Source organism: Pipistrellus kuhlii, unplaced genomic scaffold (genome assembly GCF_014108245.1).
Source record: "Pipistrellus kuhlii isolate mPipKuh1 unplaced genomic scaffold, mPipKuh1.p scaffold_m20_p_1, whole genome shotgun sequence".
Taxonomy (NCBI): Eukaryota; Metazoa; Chordata; class Mammalia; order Chiroptera; family Vespertilionidae; genus Pipistrellus; species Pipistrellus kuhlii.
This window is the reverse complement of record NW_023425404.1, coordinates 35,222,576-35,246,036: the sequence shown is the minus strand read 5'-3', so window position 1 is coordinate 35,246,036 and position 23,461 is coordinate 35,222,576. Positions and strand designations below refer to the sequence as shown.

The 23,461-nt window shown below is 40.5% G+C and overlaps 1 protein-coding gene across 3 annotated transcripts in view; it reads left to right on the top strand.

Annotated features, from left to right (window-relative positions):
- The window catches only part of APH1B (aph-1 homolog B, gamma-secretase subunit), a 43,440-nt gene that overhangs the window by 15,273 nt on the left and 4,706 nt on the right, over positions 1-23,461 (top strand). For all 3 annotated transcript variants that reach the window (XM_036439735.2, XM_036439748.2, XM_036439743.2), the window contains 2 exons: positions 9,746-9,873; positions 14,845-15,038. In XM_036439735.2, the coding sequence (XP_036295628.1) occupies positions 9,746-9,873; positions 14,845-15,012 (296 nt within the window). In that variant the 3' untranslated portion in view covers positions 15,013-15,038. Of the gene's footprint in view, positions 1-9,745; positions 9,874-14,844; positions 15,039-23,461 lie in introns of those variants that run through there.

Sequence of the window (23,461 nt, the reverse complement as noted above, 5' to 3'; positions counted from 1 at the left end):
GTGTAGAATGTTGAGTTTAGTTCTGAGCATTGTATTTAACAGGTATACTGAAGAACTAAAATTGGTAGAGAACATTGTCAGTACAGTGAACAATCTGGAAGCTGTTTCGTACAGGGTATGATTGAAGGAAGGAGAAATATTGAGCTTGAAGAAAAATGGAAGTGTGAGGAATGTGGGAGATTCCATTTTTGTTCCAATTTGTCATTTCTCTATAACAGAATTATACAGCCACATCCTTGCCTGGCCTCATGGTAGCCAGAATGTATTTCCCTGACCCTGACTTTGAGCTCATGCATGTGTCCTGTATTGGCCGATTAGTAGAAGTGATGTAAGTCAGAGTCTTAAAAAGCACTTGTACGGTTGGCCTGCCCTCTGTTTGAGCCTGGGTCCCCGGGATCTGGCCTAGAACTGGAGTTCAGAGCAGTCAGAACTGGGGCTCAGCACAGTCCGGAGCTTTTATCTCCTTCCCGCTAGGGAACGCCAGCCAGGCACTCAGCCTCCCCCTCGTCTCTGGCTCTGTCCTTTCTGTGTGCACCGCGTGTCTCCGTACCTTAGGCTTTTACAGCTCCTCCGCTTTTCCTTCTGGTTTTCCCTTTCCTTCTTGTTATAGAATTTCCAGTCAGTCGACTTTCCTGTAGCTCTGGGAAATGTCCATTTTATATTTTAGTTGTATTTTATTGAAATTGTTGTGTGCGGCTGTGTTAGGTGTTTACCTGTGCAGCCATCTTGGATCCTTCCTCCAGATTTTTATTTTATTTTTTATTGAATTGATTGGTGTGACATGGGTTCACAAAACCATATAGGTCTCAAATCTACAACTCAACAAACATCATCTGCACACTGCATCGTATGCCCATCACCCAAAGCAAAGTCTCTTTCTATCCCCATTTATTGCCCCTTTGCACACCTCTGCCTACCTCCAACCCATTTTCCCTCTGGCTGTCACCACACTGTTGTGTGTGTCTTTGTGTTACATGTATGTTTTTTAAAATCCCTTCACTTTCTTTCATCCAGCCCCCAGCCAACTCCCTTTCCTCTGACCGCTGTTAGTCTATTCCATGTATCCATGCCTCTGCTTATATTTGTTTGTTAATTAACTTATTATTATTCTATAGATTCCACATATAAGTGAGATCAGATGACACTTGTCTTTTTCTGACTGGCTTATTTCACTTAGCGTAATAATCTTCAGGTCCATCCATGCTCAGTTTCTTATAATAAATGATCACAGCTAACTGCACTGGCTTTGACACAAGGATACTCTATATGCTGTAATACGTTATCAATTTTATTGTTAAATGTATTTTTTCATTGTATGTTTTCATTACATCAATAATGTAATAGTCTTTTTTCAAGCTGTTCAATTGCAGAATGGAAAACTGTACTTCTAAAAAGTCCTTTCAGTAAACTGTGGCCTATTGTAGTCTCCAGTAGTCTGTGATAAACCATCAAGTGTGCAGAGACCAAGTAGCCCTCTCAGTTGATGCACTTCCATCCCTTCTGTTGCTCAGGTCAAAAACTTTGGAGAAACTCCCAATTCTTTCCTTTGTCTCCTAGTGCACATTCAGTCCCACTACAAATCTTATCTCCAACTTCTATTTAAATCTCCACCCAAGTTCTTATGGGCTTGCTTTTGCTTTACATATGACAGGAGGAATAGATAGTTTGAGGGCTACTTTGGAACAGACATTTAAAGAAAACTTAACTCTGATGGTGCTGAAACTATTCCATACCTGAATAAACATGGGAAAGTCCTAGTTAATTTCAAGAAGTCAATCAATGAAACATGAATACAAAGGAATAGAGAGCCCACGCTCCTTGTCGGTGAGCACTACTTTAGACCCCATGCTCCCACTGGCAACTCGAGCCAATGAGTTTAATGTGGTTTATTATGTAGCATTTTTGTGACAATAACTGACTAATATAGAGTTTCAAGTATTTTTAAATGTGCCACTTATGGAAAAAAAGAGTTGACTTATGATTCTTCAAGAGCTTTCCTAGGATCAATAATGATCCTAGCCTTTCTTAGCTCTGTAGATATTTGGGTCAGATGATACTTTGTTGGGGGGCTGTCTTGTGTATTATAGGGTGTTCAACAGTACCCCTGGTTCTATGTACTATATGTCAGAGACACCCCACCCCCAGTTGTGGCGACCAAAAATGTCTACAGACATTGACAAATGCCCCCTGGGGGCAAAATCATCCTAGCTGAAAATCACTGAGTTAGAAGGCAAGTCTGGGTTCAGTTTGAGAATGAACATTCCTACAGAGACTGTTTTAATGAAAGAATCTTCTAAAATGGAATCATTTGAAGTGGACCCTGTGGGATCTACTTTTTCATTGCATAGGTGTTTAGATCAAACAACTTTTAAGGGGCTTCCCCCTGACTCCACACTGATGAGCTAATTTGAGGAGAGAATTTCTTTATTTTCAACATTTGCCAGAGGAATTTTAAGCATAAAATTATATCCTTGGTAGTCTTTTTGGCTCATAAACATACTTTAGGGGCATATTCATAAATATAAAATATCAACTGCTACTTAAAAACCTGTAGTCATTCAAATTGTTCTCAGGACGTCTCCTTTATGATATAGTTGGTATTAAGAGACAGTTCTATGTCTTTCTTATGAACAATGTATTATCATATGATTTTCAAAATGTCTCTTTAATCTTGGAGAATGTTATTTGACTAGTAATAAATGTACGTCTATATTACAATAAAGTAGGTCATAAAATTCTCTTACATTTGTTAAAACAAAGACTTAAGGTTAAATCCCTGTTACAGGAAAGGCATTTTCATTTAATTTAGTTTTGTGGCCTGACTTCTATCGATACTTGGGCTAGGTCATTAGAGACTGAATCCAGAGAGATTTTGTAACCAAGAGGGATGGAGGAGCGTCACAGAACCTTGACACTCCAGACTCTTCTCTTATTTAGAAGAGTCTGAAGCCCATTGTTAGTCACATCCTTTCTGTTGCTGCCCTCACCCAGCAACAGCCCTTGGCTCTTTCTGGCATGGTGAGAGATTTTCTGAATTTGTACAGGAGCCAGAAGATAGCAACTTCCGTGCTGGCAGGATACAGTTATAGGATTAGTTGCTATCTTAGGTGATTGTCTTTGCAAGGACAGAGAAGTAGAAATCAGGAACGAGAAAGGGGGAAATGCAGGTATTTATGAATCTGTGTATTTGGGGTACATTCAGGAGGGACAAAAGAACCAAACAGCTAAATGTAGCCTCTTAAAGATAACACTGAAACATTTTACTTAAAAATAGGTTAGATTGAAATATTTTATTAGGTCTAGTAAAAATTAATGTCGTTTTCTAATACTTTTTTAAATCGAATTTATTTAAACAATACAACAAAATTTAATCAACAATATAGTTGCCGTTGTTTTCTACTACTTGTGCCCAATGCTCAGGAAGCATTTTAATCCCTCTGTTGTAAAATTCTTGTGATTTTGATGCCAAAAATTCGGTCAATGCATTTTTGAGGCATTCTTCATTATTAAATTTTTTTCCAAGAAGAAAGTTTTGCAAAGAACGAAACAAATGGTAATCGGAAGGGGCAATATCAGGAGAATATGCAGGTTGAGGGAGAACTTCCCATTCCAACTGGCGCAGTTTTTCAGCAGTGATTCTTGCAGTATGCGGTCGTGCATTGTCGTGGTGAAGAATTACGCCCTTCCGATTAATCAGCGCGGGTTCTTTTTCTCTTAAAGCTTGGGCTAACCTTTCCAATTGGGCACTATACACTGCACTTGTAATGGTTTGGTTAGATGGTAAAAGTTCATAATGAAGAATTCCTTTAAAATTCCACCAAACACACAACATCACTTTTTTCGCATGCAAGTCAGGTTTTGGTGTGGGCTGCGGAGCCTCATTTTTGTCCAACCATTGAGGCCGCCTTTTCAGATTAACATACAGCACCCATTCTTCATCTCCGGTAACAATTTGCTCTAAAAACGGCAAACGGTTTTGACGAGAGAGGAGTGAACTGCAAATTATGACTCTTTGATTACGGTTGTTGTCGGTCAACTCATGAGGAACCCATTTTCCAAACTTTTGGACTTTGCCAAGTGCACGCAATTGATTGGAAATTGTTTTTTTGTTAACAATTTAAAGTTGTCGCAAGCTCTTGTTGGGTAATTTGAGGAATTTGCACCAAAAGAGCTTGAAGAGCTTCTTGATCAAAATTGGACACACGGCCTCGACCACTCTTGTCATCTAACAAAAAATTTCCCTCGCGAAATTTCTCAAACCAACGCTGGCATTTTCTGGCACTAACTGCATCTTGACCAAGAGCACTACAGATGTTTTTTGCAGCCTCACTTGCTTTTCTTCCTAATTGGAACTCGTAAAGCATGCAGTGCCGAATATGCTCTTCATCCGCCATCTTCTTAGCCCTAGTTTTGCAACAAAAACCAAACCAAACACAAACTTTTTCAAGCAAAACTTGTTAATTGCACTTCACACGTTCTGTAGATACCACGTATTTGAAGGTTATGTCAATACAAGTCAACGCCAAGCAAGATTTTAAACGAATGTTTAAAAACGACATTAATTATTACTAGACCCAATATACCAAGAGAATTTGATTTAAAAAAATTATCAGTACAGGAAGTACATTATCAAACCAGACAGCTACAGTTTCACACATAGAATACTTATTAGAATTGTTAATCTTTTAATGTTTCAAAATATTGCAAAAGCAGGAAGCTCCTTTCATTAATCTGGATTATAAGCTAATTTTGATAATTTTACGGTTAATTTAGAGAAAAAAAATTTTTTTTTACTTTTAAGAATATTAGAACAAAATAAATTTTAGGGTTAGATTCACTGAAAGACCTTTAGAATTTCATATTTAGGAACAGAAATGAGAACAGTTTTGTAATTAAAAGAGTATCTTACAGATACTCTTTGTAAATCTTCATTTCTAGTTGGAGTTAATTCCACTTACTAGATATTTCTCTCTAGTATATATGTATGTATGTGGCAGAATAGTTTAGATATCCAGATCTCATTTCTGTTGGACCTTGAACCAATTGTGGAGAGAATAAATTATAAAATCCCAGTATTCTAAATAGCACATTGCAATAGTAAAGACTTATGATGACCAAGGGAGTCTGCCAGAAACTAGTGCTAGCTGAATAAATAAGCAGTCAAGTAGAAATGTCTGTTTTAATAATTGCTCAAGAGGTCAGATATTGTGTTAATAAGACAGTAAACGGTAAAGGTAGGGAGAGTTCCATGAGACTGTGTTTTTGTTTTGTTTTAATATATTCTTATTGATTTCCGAGAGGGAAAGAGAGAGAGAGAATGATGAGAGAGAATCATCAATTGGCTGCTTCCTGCATGACTCCTACTGGGGATTGAGCCCAAAGCCCAGGCATATGCCCTGACCAGGAATCAAACTGTGACCTCCTAGTTTATAGGTCAATGCTTAACCACTGAAGAATACAGCCAGGCGAGGCTGTGTTTGTGCACCATGATACCCCCAGTGCTTAGATCAGTGCCTGCCACAGACAGGCATAGATGTAGACTTGACTTTGGAGATAGGGCCAATCCATCAAAGGTATGTTTTTAGCAGGAAAGGGCCTTGCAAACATAAATGTGGGCTTGGAATTTGGAAGGAAGGTCAGAGCTAAGGATCTTTGTGTGAAACTCACGGAAGAATGCTCTTTTGGATGAGAATGGACTGAAAATTCCATAAGTTAGAGCATTTTCCCAAGTAGCTGTAATTCCAAGACTTGGGAGCATGATTGGCTGTTTTAATGTTTGTGGTAATGCATAGATAGAAGGGCAAACATAAGCTGACAAACAGATGACACATTTATGGTGTCATTGCTTTCTCTTGTCATTTGATTGACATCTAGGTTTTAGAAAAACAGAGTGTGAACATTTGAGCCTGTGTAGATGGTAATTTCCGATATAATCTTGACTTCTGAGTGTCTTCAGTGGTTTCAACTCTGCACCATCCTTCACCAGACATCTGTCTTCAAGGCAGCTTCCCTTTCCAGGATCAACACTGGGATTAAAAGACATAATTTTAGTTTAATCAACCTTGTCCTTAGCTTAAAAAATCCCTCTTCTTCTTTAAAGTACTTACCATCATTTACAGAAAGGATGGCATACTATCACTAGATGTAACAACTTGCTTTTCTCAAAACACAACTGTTAGATCTTTTTAATATTGTTTTATGTATATTTTACTTTGTATAAGTGAAATAATAGTCATTTTCCCACAAAACGTTTTTCCCCCACTCAGCATTATATTCTTGAGATCATTTATATTATAGATCATATAGTATTCCATGTGTGAATATACTATTGATATATTGTATGTATTCTGGTAATGAGGGACATTTTTTGTTATTACAAATAGTGCTGATGTAAATAGTCATATACTAAAGGTGTATCAGCTAATAATTCAAATTTTATAATAAAAGAAAACACGATAACTTCAAGAGAAACATCAAAAGTGCTTTATTCAAAGTAATGTCCATCACTAGCTACACATTTCCTCCATCTTTTAGGTAATTTGTGGATTCCGTCCCAATAGAACTTGCCTTGTTTTGAGGCAAACCATTCGGAGACCCAATTTTCCACTTCTTTGTACGTTTAGAAGTGCTGCTCAGAAAGTGCATGTGCCATCCATCCAAACAAGTGGTAATCTGAAGGAGAAGGTCTGGTAAATACGGTGGGTGGGTTACTATTTCCCAGGCAAGATTTTTTAACATGTCTTTAACTGGTTTTGAAGTGTGTGATGGTGCATCATCATGAAGCAAAATTACTTTGCTGTGTCTTCTGGCACATTCAAAGCATGGTTCAAATTGATTATTTGTTGTCAGTAGTGATCAGTATTAATGGTTTCACCTGGTTTTAGAAGCTCATAATACACCACACCTCCCTGATCCCATCAGACGCAGAGCATTGTCTTCTTTCTGAAGTGATTTGGCCTTGCAGTTGATGTTGAAGGTTGACCTGGGTCAGCCCATGTTTTTGTGCATTTGGGATTCTCAAAATAAATCCACTTTTCATTGCCAGTCACAATCCTATGCAAAAAAAAAAAAAAGACTTTCTTTCATGCCGTTGAAGCAACATTTTACTGATGACTTTTTGGTTTTCCATTTCTCTTTTGTTCAGTTGATGTAGCACCCATTTTCCTTCCTTTAAAATCTTTCCCATTGCTTGTAAATGATTGGAAATTGTTTGCTGAGCAACATTTAATCTTTCTGCAAGCTGCTTTTGATTTTGACATGCATCTTCATCCAATAATGTTTGTAATTGTTGGTTTTCAAACTTTACTGTTGACTTGGATGTTATTTGTCTTTCACATTGAAATCATTACTTTTAAAGTATTTAAACCAGCATTCACAAGTATCTTGAGATGGAACATGTTCACCATAAGCTTCCTGAAGTATACAATAACTTTCAACAGCACTTTTCTTCAAAATAAAGTGATGAATTAAAACTTCTTTTTTTGGCATGAAATTTGACATTTTTAAATGTAAAAATATCTATGATGTTAACACCTTCAGAAAATTTGACATATGAAGTTTTGAAGCTTGCTATCAATACAACAAAATAACATACATATCAAATCGCATATATATCAACATATGTGTAACTCCATTTATTGAAAAAATCTGCATTATTAACTGTATACTTAATCTATATTAATAAAAGGGTAATAGGCTAATTAGACCAGGTTACCAGACATCTTCCGGATGTCCAATTTCCTTCCAGACAGTTAGGGGGCAACCAGGCTGGCAGGGGGTCTATTGGGAGGTGACCAGGGTGGTTTAGGCTGGATCCCACAGGGATCCCTGATTGGAGAGGGTACAGGCCAGACTGAGGGAGCCCTCCCTCCATACATGAATTTCATACACCAGGCCTCTAGTGTGTGTGTGTGTGTGTGTATATGTGTGTGTGTGTGTGTGTGTGTGTACCTTGTGCAAATATATGAGAGTTTCTCTAGAGCAGTAGTTCTCAAACTTGACTGCATCAGAATTAACTGAAGGTCTATTTAAACTAATTCCTGGGCTCATTGTGTCTAATTCTGGAAGTGTGGGGTGAATCCCAAAAATTTGCACTGCTTGCTTGTTTGTTTGTTTGTTTTATTAATCCTCACTAGAGGATATTGTGCCATTGATTTTTAGAGAGATTGGAAGGGATGGCGGAGGAGGGGAGAGAAACATCGATGTGAGATTCATTGATTAGTTGCCTCCTGCACACGCCCCAACAGGGGCCTGGGATTCAACCTTCAATCCAGGTACATACCCTTGACTGGGAATGGAACTCAAGACCCTTCAATGCACAGACCGATGGTCTAATCACTTAGCAACACTGGCCAGGGCCCAAGAAAAGTTGTGTTTCTAATAAGTTCTCAGGTGCTAGTGATCTATTGATTCAAGAACTAACTGCTTCAGAGTTCAGAGCTAGCTGTGGAATTGCTGGAGTGAAATAGAGTGTGCAAATTTTTAACTATAGGAGGTAATGCTAGATTGTTTTACCAGCAGTGTGAAAGAGAAGCATCAGACCTGATTTTCGCCACACTGGTAGGTGTTAATGGTGTTTTATTACATGGGCAAAAAAGGGAACTCTGTTTGCCTTTTCTTTTTTCATGCTAAAACTTTCAGAATATGTGAAACTTCCTGTTTTAAAATGAAGAATGTTATCCAGGTACACACACCCACAATATTCCACAGGAAAAGCTATATGTGCTAATCAAATTAAATTTCAGTTGCCTCAGAAGAATTTTAATTATTGCAATGTTGAATATTTTTATTCTTCCATTTGGCATTTTAAAAAAATCCAAGGAGAAATTTCGTTTTAGTGAAAACTTGTTTAAAACAAAGATATTCCTGCCCTAGCTGGTTTAGCTCAGGGTAAGAGCATTAGCCTAAGACCAATGAGACCAATGAGGGTTTGTTTCCTGTCAAGGACACATTCCTTGGTTGCAGGCTCTTCCCTGGTCTGGGCCCTGGTCAGGGCTCATGCAGGAGACAACCAATTGATGTGTTTCTCTCACATTGATGTTTCTCTCTGTATTTCCCTCTTTCACTCTCCCTAAAAAAAAAAAAATCAATGGGAAAAAAATATCCTCGGGTCAGGATTAACAAAAATAAACAAAAATTAAATTCCATTTAATTGAGAAAAGTGTCTCTTAGTGTAGAAGGTTTAATTTAGAAAAAGCTGATTAGATATTACAATAGTTTTATTTCATTCCTCAGAGAAACTTATCATTTTTGTTGTTGTTAATCCTCACCTGAGGATATTTTTCCATTGATTTTTTAGAGAGAATGGAAGGGAGGGGGAGAGAAAGAGAGAATTGATTGGTTGCTTCCCACACATGCCCCTCAGGGATAGAGCCTGCAGCTGAGCTACGTGCCCTTGACTGGAACTGAACCCAGAACCCTTTAGTCCCCAGGTCAACACTCTATCCACTAAGCCAAACTGGCTAGGGGTCAGAGACACTTCTTGAAAGCCCGATTCAAGTTGACTTTTAACAGGTTCACATTTTAGAGAAGCTGCTGCAGAGCTGACCCCTGGCTTAGAAATGTTGTTTTCCAAATTACATTTGAGCAAATGTGTGTCCTGGTCCTTCTTTGGTCAGGTGTCAGTGAAGCTCCCCCAGTGGTGTGGAACCCCAAGAGCCTGTGTACCATGGCCGGGTGAGGTGTTCAGTGGGCTTTAGCGTCTGCTGGTCGAATGCCTGAACACTAATGGGTGGCTGTCTTTCAGCTTTCATGACGCTGGTGATCATACTGCTGCACGTGTTCTGGGGCATTATATTTTTTGATGGCTGTGAGAAGAAAAACTGGTACCCCCTTCTTGCAGTTATTCTGACCCACCTGCTGGTGTCAGCCCTGGTGAGTACGGCCACTGTGCTCAAACTGGTTTTTGGAGCTCAAGTCCACCGGTCTGCAGGGGTAGATTCCACCCTAAATGAAGTACATGCTCATGGGAAAATAAGGAAATTCAGAAATGTTACTTGAAAGAATGGTTGAATGATAGATAAGTCATCTAAGTCTTACTACAGAAAGACAACTATTTGTTGATTGATCTCATTAAAGATTTTTCCCTACTGTCTGTTTTTTTAATGACAGTCAAACCTGAAAGTAACACATCTTAAACAATCTCCATGTTCTTATAAATATTTTTAATATATAAATTTTAATGGCTTTATATCATAAAAATTGCATTATAGATTGCTTAACTGACTAATCCCTCCTGTTTCTACTTTTGGTTATTTTAACGCTGTCTTGGACATCTTTGTACATGAAACTTAAAATATATTGTTCCACGGAATGGAATTATAAAGTTAAAAAAAATAGTATGAATATTTTTAAAGATCTTGATGCAAATTGCTAAAATACTGTCTATAGGGTTGTATCAGTTTTACTCTAACTGATCAATAATAAGAGTGACCATTTCAATCCCTTCTCTCTGACATTATAATAATGCCAGTTTTCAAGAGTAATAATGTTTAACAAGAAAACTTGACCAGATACATTTTTTAAAATATATTTTATTGATTTTGTACAGAGCGGAAGGGAGAGAGATAGTTAGAAACATCGATGAGAGTCATCGATCAGCTGCCTCTTGCACAACCCCTACTGGGGATGTGCCCGCAGCCAAGGTACATGCCCTTGGCCAGAATCGAACCCGGGACCTTTCAGTCCCCAAGCTGATGCTCTATCCATTGAGCCAAACCGGTTTCGGTCAGATACATTTTTAAAGTAATTTTGTATGTCTTGGGCCTGACTTTTATTACAGTTTGTCAGATATTTACATCAGAATCATTCTCATCACTGCTTTGTCTAGACCACATGTGTCAAACACAAGGCCCGCGGGCCAAATCCGTCCCGCCAGGCCTTGCAATGTGGCCCGCACCGCGCTGTCATCACTGTACTCCGCTGTGTTTCCATCACAATGACAGTTTATGACTGTTCAGTAAACCATTCGGCCCGCGATTTAGGCTGGATTTTAGATTTTGGCCCCTTCTCTGATTGAGTTCGACACCCCTAGTCTAGACCCTTCTTATTTCTCATCTAAAGGATGTAAAAGCTTTCTTCTGATGGGGCCCTGACTTATGTTTCTCGCCTCCCCATCCATTTGGAATTTGTATCAGGTTTTCTTATTCTGGCCTCCTTTTCTTCTGGCCTCAAACCTTCCAGTGGCACAGGATACTAACGTTACCCTTAATACGATGGCAACTGTCTAAAGTCAAATCTTCATGAAAAAAAAAAAGATTGGAAAGAGTGCATTAAATATCAAATTTATCTCTGGGTAGATTCTTTTAATTCTTCATAGTTTTTGGCATATTGCAATTTTTTTACAACATACTTTTTATAACCAGAAAGGAAGTTACATGAAAAAGCAAATGTCCTTCTTATGAATCCAATTGACTGTTCATTTGACAATTATTAAGTGCCTTCCATGTTCCAGGTACTGTTTTAGGCGAACAAAACAGTTTAGTGACCAAAACAAAGATCGCTGCCTTTATAATCTAGTAAGGATTATAATCTAATAAGCAATAGACATAATGAGAAATTAGATAGTATCTAGAAATTGTTAGGTACTGTGAAAGAAAGAAGAGGAGCAGTTAAAAGGGATCCCGAGTATGGGAGGTGGAGGGGTGCGAATTTTTGAATTAGGTGGTCACCACAGGTTTCAGTGAAGGTGACATTTGAGCAAAGACTTGAAGTAGAGGTGGTTCTGCAGCTGGTCTGGAGAAAGCATCCTGGACTGAGTGTGAGGGTGGGCATGTCTTCATGTCGTTACTGGCCATTTGGATAATCCTTTCATGAAGTGCCTGTTCTGGTCTCTTGCCCATCATTCTATTATGTTGTCTGTCTATTTTGTTTGGATTTTTTTAGGGGGGGGTTCTTTATATATAGAATGTCCAAAAAAATGTATAGACACATTGAATTTGTATCAGGTTTTCTTATATTGGCCTCCTTGTCCTCTGACCCAGTGTTACTGCCTCTCCTACCTAAAACCATCCAGTGGTACCGGCTACCAATGTCACCCTTAATACAGTGGCAACTGTGTAAAGTCAAATCTTCGCTTAGTAAAATATATTTCATTTTCAGAATTGGGCTATCAGCTGTTAAAGAGTGTATACATTTTTTTGGGGGGTGACATCCTATATTCTTTAAAACAGGACTTTGTCAGGTTTATGCATTGCAAATACAATAACTTCTTCTACAGTGTAGTTTGTCTTTATAGTCTCTTGATGTGGTCTTTTTAATGAATAAAAGTTATTTAATGTAGTCTAATCAATTTTTTCTTTATGTTTTTTACTTAAAATTCAGTGGACTAGAGGTATAGAATTATTCTGAAGAAGAATCCAGAAAATGTTCAATTCCTGCCAGGCCCACAGATGCCTCTTGAGAAAAGCATTTTTTTTAACATAGGTGGCTATCCCTGGCCAGAGCTTAGCCAGAGCCATGTGCAGGTAGGGTAGGGGGAGAAAAGGGAGGAGCTTTGGAGACACAACCCTAGCCTCTGATTCTCAGAGGTATGCAGTGACAAACTGGCCCAATCAAATGCTCTCTTTTGTTAAGTGCAAATGCTAGGCTACATCGGAACCTATCTCCCTGCCTGACCCTGGCCCAGCGGAGAATCCCTCCTCCTGTCAAAGGTCAGTTCCTCCACTTGGGTTCTAGACTTAATTCTTTCATATTGAAGACTTCCCTCCTTTGTCCTCAGCCCCCTCCAACGGGCTTTCCATCTCTGTATCAGCTTACAGACATCTCTTCATAAAACTTCATTATTGCCTTCTCCCCTCCCAGCACCACCTTCGTTTCCCCTGTTCCCCATCACAGCAAAACTTCTCAGAGCGATCCCCCCAAATTGTCTTCACTTCTTCACCTCTCATACTTCTAGCCCAATCTAGTTTCTGCTCAACCACCTCTTTAAAACTGCACTTGTCAAGGTCAAAAAGGATCTCTATTTCTCCAAATCTAATGGGCAATGTTCTGTTTTCATCTCAGCAACCTTTAAAAAGAGCTGGCCGCCTTCTTTTTGAGACATTTTTCTATTCTGACTTCTGCATCACGCTGTCCCTGTTTCCTCTTACTCCACTGCTGGCTCTGAGTCCTTGCTGACTCCTTTTTAATAAATCAGGCCAATGAAATGGTGTTGACACTTCGGATTTGCTCCTGTGATACTGAACAACACAAACAATTTACAAATGTTCTCAGGGCCTGATCTTGACTTTTCTTTTCCCTTCTCTCTGCAATAGCTCCATGGGTAATTTCATTCATTACTGTGGTTTTAAATACCATCTATGGATTGTGTCTCTATATTCCTGTTTCTAACCCAGGCCTCTCCTCTCCCCTACTCGTATCTAACTGCTTACCTGACATCTGCCTTTTGAAATCTCACAGGCATGTCACCCTTACCATGTCCTCTTTGGACTAGACTTAGGGGTGTCGAACTCAATCAGAGAAGGGGCCAAAATCTAAAATCCAGCCTAAATCGCAGGCCGAATGGTTTACTGAACAGTCATAAACTGTCATTGTGATGGAAACGCAGTGGAGTGCAGTGATGACAGCGCGGTGCAGGCCACATTGCAAGGCCTGGCGGGACGGATTTGACCCGCGGGCCTTGTGTTTGACACATGTGGACTAGATTCTCACCCACAACTCAAAGCTTGGTCTTCCTCACGTCTTTATTGTCACATTAAATAGCACCACCATTTACCTAAAGCCAGAAGCACGGCCTCTCACTGCCCCTCAAGTCCTGTCAGTTCTTATCCACTCTCCATCTCTGCCTCCACCTACTCTAAGTCACCATCCTGTACTCTCCTCATCCAGTACAAAACCTTCCCAAGTAGTCTCGCTGCTCTCACCATAGCCCCCTTTAATTTTTTTCTGCAGTTTAAAAATCTAACTCAGGTCTGTCAGCTCCCCTACCAGAAGGAAACACTGTGACCCTCCATTGCACTGAGTATAAAATCCACACTCCTTATCTCATGTGCTGCCCCTCCATCCCTACACATGATTAGTATGGAGTCTCCTCAGGGACTCAGCTGTGCCGAGCTCCTTTGTTCCCTCCCTTGGTCTCCACTGGGCTGGCTCGCTCCTCCTCCTGTGTCTCAGTTTAAATGCCACTTCCTCAGGGCCTTCCTTGACCACCCTAATAGATCACCTCATTCTTACCTGTCCTGTCACCACCACAATTATAACTGTTCTGATCTAGTATTCATCATAGTTCGCAATTATGTAATTAATTTAGTTTTTTCTTCATTCATTACATATCTCCCTCACTGTGTATGAGCTCCATTAGGATAGAAGCTAGGGTCTTCACTACTGTGTAGCCCAGTACCTCTAAGCACCCCATCCGTGTTTTTCAAATGAACTTTTGGGACTGACAGCAGTTGTGCTGCTGAAGAAGAGATGCTGCTGTTCCCTCAAATACTAAGGACTCATACTAAAGTAACTTGGACTTGTCTGGCTTTCTTTCATGTTCTAAGAACTAACCGCTTCTTGTCCTGAAGGATTATAAATTGGGCCCAGTTATATGACATGTATCATCCGTTGGGTATTCCAATAGGTTCTGGCTTCTCATTACCTCCTAGGGTTGCCATTGAAATTCAGCACAGCCCAGATCTATAGGCCAGTGCCCGCTGACTCGGTGAGTCTGTGTGTCCTTATACTTCATTGGCACCTGTTTTATGAGAACATGGTGCCCCCAGGACAGGACATGCATCGCATGTTTGGTGAAACACATCCCAGCTATTAAAAGTATTCCCTACCTCCCTTTGTCTTTGGTTACTCACATGTTTAATATGCCAGCCATTGTTACCAAGCTGGTTTCTTTTTCGTTTGCAGACTTTCCTTAATCCTCAGTATGAAATAAGTCTGGTATTGGCCTATATGATCATGCCGCTCATGGGCACCTGGGCATTCTTTGTGGCCGGAGGCAGCCGCCGAAGCCTGAAAAGATACCTACTCTGCCAAGACAAGGACTTCCTCCTCTACAGCCAGCGCTCCAGATAGCCTCCCGCAGCCAGCGCTCCCACACAGTAAGCTGCATCTTTAGAGGAAACATCACTGTGCCTTTTTCTAAAAATTCCTCTTCCTGGCGGAACTGACAGAAAACAAAACTATCTGGCTGTGTTACGGCTCTCATGCAGCAGCTCGCCCTGCCTGCACGTGTGAACGACCTGGTGGGGAAGCAAAGAGGACACTGGTTTCCGGGCTTCCGCCTCCAGGTGTAAGTGGTTTGGGCGTTGGGTAATTTTTAAAAGCTTCTCCAGTGAGCCTGATGTGCAGCCAAGTTGAGAACCATCAGTGTCCAGATAGGGACTTGCTGAGACCACCAGGAGTGAATAGAACCCAGATGTCTAGCTGTCTCCTGACACTTGTGCTGAACGGCAAGTCCTGGCCAGCCTTTGTCCTTTCCAGTTCTGAAGTCACAAAGGCCATGAAGTGTTTTCATGTACTTCATTAGTACCCTGTTTTATTGGAACATGGTAGACTGTGCCTCTAAATACAGTGATACATTGCACTGGAGTACTATGATAATTAGCCAAAGTAAGCTGTCGATTAACAAGCTGTATCAGTCTGTAGCCTTTCTATTCTAGATTTTGCTTTCTGAGGCATTACATTGTTTTTGAGCACAGATTCAGTTTAACTAAAACCCAATCATTTTCTGACTTTCTGGGAAGATATAAAACCAGGAATTTTAATGCAATTCTATGAGTCTTCTGAGTTTAAGGCTTTTTGCGGGCCCCGCAGCACAGCGGACTGTTAGCTGCTGGGCTGGTTGAGGTGAATCCTTTGCTCTGCCTTTGAGCAGCGTGGCAGGCTGCTGAGTGCCGTACCTGCGCCAGGTTCCCGGGGACTGGAGGAGGTGTATGAGGAAAACCAACCAAGAGGGTGGTGTGGACACGATTCACCGGCGGCACTAACCAGCACTTGCCCCTGAGTGGTGTAGTGGAAAATTGGAAATATGTTTTCAACTGCCAAATTCATGCTTTAATGTGATCTGCCTAGTCTATATGTCAATCTACTAAATGTCTCTGAGTTTTGGTAGCAGATTCATAACTTTATTTATAAGATTACCCAAGGTGTTTGTTCAGCTTCTAAACAATGCTTTTGATTTCCTTTCTAAAGAGAAAATGCCAGTGAGTTGTGCCTTTACTCACTTGAAATGATTCCCAGTTGGTGGCTTTTAGGAAGCTGATGGTGTGAAATGGAGGTTTCCTGCACATTAAAGTGATCCTCAGCAAATCCCATATGTGCAGCGGAACACCCAGCACGGGGGGGGGGGGGGGGGGGGGGGGGGGGGGGGCTTACCAGGGATAGGACATGTGGGAGAACTGGATAAACTGCAATGGGGAAAGAGTCACGAACATGTTCAAAATGGAAATGTGGCCAGTATTTTGGGCTGCCACTCACGATCATTCTGGGGACTAGAACCTTACCGTTGAACCAGACCTTTTACAATGAAATTCCTTCATATGTTTAAATTATTAAAACTTCTCAGTGTAGGGATTCAAAAGCAGTTGTGTTCCTCGCAAGGCTACAACCTTGCTAGAAACAATTGCTTAGTCCCCTAAACAATTACAGTTTTTCTCCTAAAGTCTGCTTCAGTCCTAATACCAATGGTTCTGCTGGAGTTTGCAATTTTCCACCTTAACACGAGATTTCCCTTAGACTAGAAGAGTCATAGAAAAAGCCAGTGTCGTAGAGACCAGTGAAATTTATTGTGCAGAGTTGAGGGAATAAGATTCCCACTGAATTGAGTTTTATTCCTATCGGAACATGATATTTTTTGATGAACGGAATAAGAAAAAATACATAGTTGATTACTATTGACTTAAAAGTCTCTTAAATGGTTAGTCTGAGAAAGTATTTGCTGGCTTGTAAAGTATAAAACAATCTGAGAATGTTAATATTATTCATACTTGACCTCTGAGGATGTCCTCTGTTCATTGATAGTTTCAAATTAAATAAAGAAGCTGAGATATTGTAAAATCTCACTTATACAAACTTCCAGGTGAGAAGAAAATGTTCTTTGATGGTGAGACTGTTGTCTTAGTTCAGGAAGTTACTTAATAGTCCTTGATTACCTATGAGTAAAGGAACTCTGTAATCCCGATTTCTCATAGAATGTGAGCATTGTCATAGTTAGCTTCGGCACTGTTGTTGCAAATAGCCTCAGAGCCTTGCTTTGTCTAATGCCAAGGAAGCCCAGAGGGAGTGCACGGTCTTCCTCTGTTGCTGTATATACATTGAGATGCAATTTTTAAAAAATGTGTTATCTGTGATGAGCTTTCTGAACCCTGATAGTATTTGGAGAGGGGGAGTGGTGTTGATGTTGAATGTTCTCCACACCGAGCTTCCTCGGTTTGGAGGGAAATGAGGTGGACCTTGGAATGTGACTAGTGTTGCAGCTCTTGAATATGTTGCCACGTGAATGATAGAGATTGATTTTGTTGCTCTCTATACATTTGTATTTATTTTTAATTCATTTAAATTAGCAGTAGTAACTGGAGAAGTTCTGTTACCTCGATCCCGGCCTGGATGTCTGGCCAGGACAACCTCTGTTAGTGCATCTTAATGAAAACATGGCTGAAAGGAAGAAACGATGATATCTGCAGACTGCGCAGAAAATGGCATTTGTTCCTGACCTTAATATCTTTATTCTCAAGCACATTTCAGTGTTTGCAGAGTGTCAAATTCATTCATAAATACTAGGTGTTCTTATCCATAGAGTCGATAGCACTCTCAAGCACTTCTTAAGAGTTGTAGTTTTTGTTAGCCATGTTTTTCCTGGTCCCCACCATTCCTGACTCCAGGTAGACTGAGTACATGTCACAACAAACGATTTTAAAGTGCTTTGCTTAGAGCACTTTGTTTATTATTGCAATGTTTACATTTTTCATTTTATGAAAGGCTTTTTTACTTCATTCTGTTAAATATTAGTGTTTAGAGAGGTGGGTATTATCTCTATGTACAATATGTATCATTTAATATGTTATACTATTGTTATATATACTTGCAATATCAGACCTTGCAGTCAGTACACAATGCAATAGACTCTTTCCAGACCTGTATTTTTCGGTGAACAATAAAAAGATTGTTTGGCACTACCCATTTTTCCATGTGTCCTCTTTTTTGGAATAATGTATCCTTTGGTATCTGTTGTTATAGCTTTTGTCCTTTATAAAACTTGGCTGTACATTCTGTTGTTTATGACTGTCTGGTCTAAAATCATAAGGCCTCTTTTCATTTCTGTTGTTCAGAAGCAGTTTGATGCATAGAAGTTCCTTGAGATGTGGAGGAGAGTCCTCCAAAATCTTAGAACCCCACCTTGAAAAATATAATGTAAAATCGTGAATTTATAAAATACCATGTTATTGTGGCTAAAGATGGAGTTGATAGACAAGGAGAGTGCAGATTAGTTTCTTCCCAGTGACCCTGAGCGGCCTATAGAGTCCCTTTTCCCCTTCCGCTTGGTGAGGAGACAGGACAGCTAAGAGGTCGAGCTTGGCCTTCGCCATCGGAAAGGCTGGGCAGATTTTTGTGGCTGAAACGGAGACCCATGCGGTGCCTGTTCACTCTGGTTTGAGATGAGGCCACGTTTGTGTTGACTGTGTTATTAGATGAAATATCCCCAGGACCGAGGGCTCTTTGCTCCTAACTGTAAGCCAGCAGGGAGGGGGGTGTCATTCCTCAGGTAACAGACCAGATTTGTGTATAATTTTGTCGGTCTTTCCACACTGAAATGGTGGCTCTAGTTTAATTATTATTTCTGGTGTTTAGTTGGGACAGGGATTTCCCTGTGACCAGCCTCAACACATGAGAAACCTCCAATGGAAAGAAATGTATATTTTACCTTCACCTCGTTGAAAATGCTAAATAGAAGGAACAACTCAATTGGCTTATGGTCTCTCTCATCGATGTTTCTAGCTCTCTGTCCCTCTCCCTTCCTCTCTGAAAAATCAATAAAATATATTTTTTAAAAAGTTATCAAAGGCATAAATGTAATTCACAGAAAAAAATGCAGTAATCAGTACTAATAAAATAAGATAAAATACTGAATCATTAATAAAAGTAATGCAAAACAAGCACATAATTTTTAGATTCTAGGTTGTCAGAGATGAAGCAGATTGATAATACCAAGGATTTCTGAGCATATGGTGGAAACAGCATATTGTGAGAAAGCAAATTAATACAGTCCTTTGAGTGGTCACTTAACAAAATCTATTATATTTATAAAATTTTGAAATGTGCATGTTTTGAACCAGCAATTCCTTTTTTAGGAATTTATCCTATGTAAATACATCCAGGCACACAAGGCTCTTATAATGGTCCTGCAGCTGTAAGGAATCTGTAACAAATGCCTATCCATAGAGCTTGGTCTCAAAGAGCAGAACACTTTGCAGCCATTAAAGAGTGAGGATATTTGGAATATGTTTGAAGCAAAAGCAAAGTATAGGCCATTCTTCCATGCAACAAATATTTCGCATGCCAGACATTGTGCTAGATTTTGAGAATACGAAAGTGAAAATGTGATCCTGCCCTTATAGAGCATACGATACGTATCCTATTCATCTATTTAATTACAAGTTTAAGCCCTGGCGATGCGACTCACTGGTTGGAGCATTGGTCCAAGAACCAAAGGGGAACATTTTGCCTTTGGCTTTATACCTAGTTATTTATTTATTTTTTTCCAATGAGTATATATTATCTATATAATCAGATAAAACCATAAAAGAGGCACTTTTTGATTTTTTGTCTTTATTAGAAAGTGTGTGTCATTCAAAGTCTTTCACAATCTGATCCCAACAACTTTTTCTTGCCTCCCAGCATTTTCTGTTCTCCCTTCCCACACATTCTCAAACACATCCCAGAGGCCTCTGCTTACCATGCACCATGGACTCTCATACCTCCACATCTTTGCCTTTGGTTTTAGTTCCAAGCAAAAGAAAACATCCTATTCCTCCATCAAGGTCCTGCTCAAATGTCACTGTGAAGTCTTTTCCTGATTAGACTCAGAAAAGCAAAGTTGGCTTTCTCCACTGTAATTTATTAGCATAATTTTTTAAATCAAAGAATAATTACTTACAGTAAAATGCACAGATTTGAAGAGCATAATTAGATGTTTCGACAAATGTGTAAGCACCATGGAGAAGAGAACATTCCCTTTCCCCAGATGGTTTCCCGCCTTCTGCAGGGACCACTGGCTCCACCGTCTGTCACCACAGATTGGCTCCACTTGCTTTGAACGGCATAGAAATGGAATAACACAGTGTGCTCTTTGGTGTCTGACTTCTCTCACCCAACATAACTTTCTGAGATTGACTCATGCTTTTGTGTGTATCAATAATTCGCAACTTTTTGCTGAATAGTATTCCATTTTATGTATTAATTTGCTTTCTCGCAATATGCTGTTTCCACCATATGCTCAGCAATCCTTGGCTTAGCCATTCTTCCGTTGATGGACACCTGGTATTCTCTCCATACTACTCTTCTTTTTGATGAGTGGTTTGTCTATTATATATCCCCAAGTGAGATTGTGATACCAGTGATCACTGAAAATGGGGACTCTATCTAAATCATGGTTGCATCCCGATCATGTAATCTGTGCTCAGCAAACAGTAATGTTCATTAAATCTTTGCTTCTGAATAAGAACATATGAGAAAGTTCGTTGGAAGCTACTTTGAATAATAGATGTGAGATGAAAGGAAATGCCTTTTCCTTTATTCATAACTCTTCTGACACCAATCAATTCTCCAGTTCCTGGTGGACGCCCGCTGTGGATGTTTTACAATTTAACGCAGTTCTGATACTAACTGCCTGAGATAAGGGCTCAATTCCACAAGACTCTCTCCACTTCACATCCCAACCCCCAAGTCCCAGGCTGTCACCGTATTTCTTTTCTTTCTAAAATTTTCATATATGCACATAGTTTCATTATTTTTTTTAAATTTATTGGAAAAATTTAAATTTATTGGAAAAATTTATTGAAAAAAAATTTCATTATTTTTTTTAAATTTATTGGTTAACAAAATTATATAGGTTTCAGGTTCTACAGTACACCATCGGCATATTGTATTGTGTGTTTACCACCCCAAGTCAAGTCTCCTTCCTTCACCATTTACCTCCCCTTTACCCTCTTGTACCTGCCCCAACTCCTTTTCCTTCTGGTAATCATCATACTGCTGTCTGTGTCTAGGAGTGTTTTTTTCTGTTGTTGTTGTTTTTGTTTAATCCTTTAATCTGACGAACCAGCTCTAAATTGTGGGTTCCCATGATCTCTCCCCAAGTCTGATAATTGGTCAGAACAGCTCACAAAACTTAGACTAGCTCACATTTCCTTATAGTTACATGTATTATAAAGGATACAGATTAGTAGCCAGATAAACAGGAATATAGATCGAGGTTTGGAGAAGGAATTCAGAGCTTCTTTGCCCTCCTGCGTGCACCACCCTCCTGGCACCTGCCTTTATTGGAAGCTCTCTGAACCTTTGGTTCTAAGATTTATATGGAGGCTCCATTATGAAGACATGATTGATTAAATCATTGGCCATCGGTGACTGAACTCCCTGGAGGTAGGGGAGTGGGCCTAAAAGGTCCAGTTCACTCTTCAGATGGTTGGTCCCTCTGACAAGCAGCACCCTCCCATCCAAGCATCAGCTCCTTAGCATAAACTTAGGTAAGGCTTGGGGGCTTATCGTGAATAATATTTAGGAACTCTGTGCCAGGACCTGGGGACCAAATACCCATTTCTTGGTATATAACAGTATCGTAGGAGATCAATCCACATTTCACGCAGCGACTGGGAGGGAACGATGAGTTCCTGATCATGCATGCTCTCCGCAGAAAGCAGGTGCCATATTCAGGAAAGGTTCTCAGATGGTTGTGTGTTGGGCGATTAGGAAGGAGGGGAGCTACGATGCCCGAGAGCTGCTGTTGGGTGTCTGGTAGCTCGGGAAGCCAGTTTCAACGAGGCGCTAACGGATGATATCGCTGCCTCTGCAGAAGAGCCTGCTCCTGCCAGAGGAGCCGGGCGACTCTGTCGTCACTGACACGGAGTTGCTGGCCAGTGTCAGTCTGCCCTTGAACCCAGAGGCCCTATGTTTGTTGTCTTCGTTGCAGGTAATTAAAAGTTAATATTTGAAATGAGTGAACTCAGGCAGAAATAATGACTTTGACTTAGAGTATTGAGAGGTCATGTCCAGCCAGGTGAACAGCGACCATGCTGCCTGGGCGCCCACCACGTTTCCAGATGGACCAGGAGGATAAGCTCTGGATGGACCTGCCAGAAAGGGCAGGGTGTCATCGGGCTGAAGGTGGGGGAGTATTTCACACTCCACCCTTTTTTTTGCAGGTTATCTTTTTTTTTTTTTTTAAATATATATTTTATTGATTTTTTACAGAGAGGAAGGGAGAAGGATAGTTAGAAACATCAATCAGCTGCCTCCTGCACACACCCTACTGGGATGTACCTGCAACCAAGGTACATGCCCTTGACCGGAATTGAACCTGGGACCCTTCAGTCCGTAGGCTGATGCTCTACCCACCGGTTTATTAAGTTATCATTGATATAAGATAAATGGCACATAGTTAAAGTATAAAAAGTGAACAGTTTTGACATATGTGGAGAAACCATCACCACCATCAAGGTAATGAACACATCTTCACCTCAACAATTTCTCCTGCCCCTTCGCAATCCCTTCATCCCCCCTGTCCTCCCCACCTCATCCCCAGTCAACCACTGACCTGTTTCTATCCCTGGGGTTCGCATACTTTGGAATTGTATACGGATGGAATTACACTGTGTAGGTGTGTTCCTTCTCCCCGGTTCAGCCTTAGGAAAAGGGAGGGTTCAGTGAACGTGTCCTTGGGAATCTGTTCTGCTGAATCTGTACCTGCCCAGCACTGGGCTGACTCCTTTGCTCGCTTTCAGTTGTCACTCCTCGGTCAGACTTTCCTGACCAGAGGCCAGGGTTTAATGTTACCAGGCAGATTGGGGGCAGGGGGTTGTTGTTGACTTTCCAGAAATCATTGGCAGAGACTCTTTAGTGCCTTCAGCCTGTGGGGTTTTATGAGGTTACGGCATGAATGAGATCAGCACCGTAAATTCTATTACAAGAAGGTGTTTCCATGCCACTGGAGCTGTGGAAGGTGCACCCCACACTGTCCCTGGAGAGCCCAGCACCGCAGGAGCTGTGTGGCCTCAGCTTAGCCCGGAGCCAGAGCCCTGGATTCGTTTCCCACCTGTAAGATGAGGGCCTTGCTCCCTCTCCCCTGGGTTGTTCAAGGGAAGGCAAACAAGTGAAAGGCAACACTGAAGCCCGGGGTGACCTGCAGTCACAATGATATGCTGACCTCTGGTTGCAATAAATGGTTATGGCGAGTCATTCCATACCACAAAGCACTTGGGCCCTTACCTCTCTGCCCAGACATTCAATAATGAGAGGGCACGGGTGA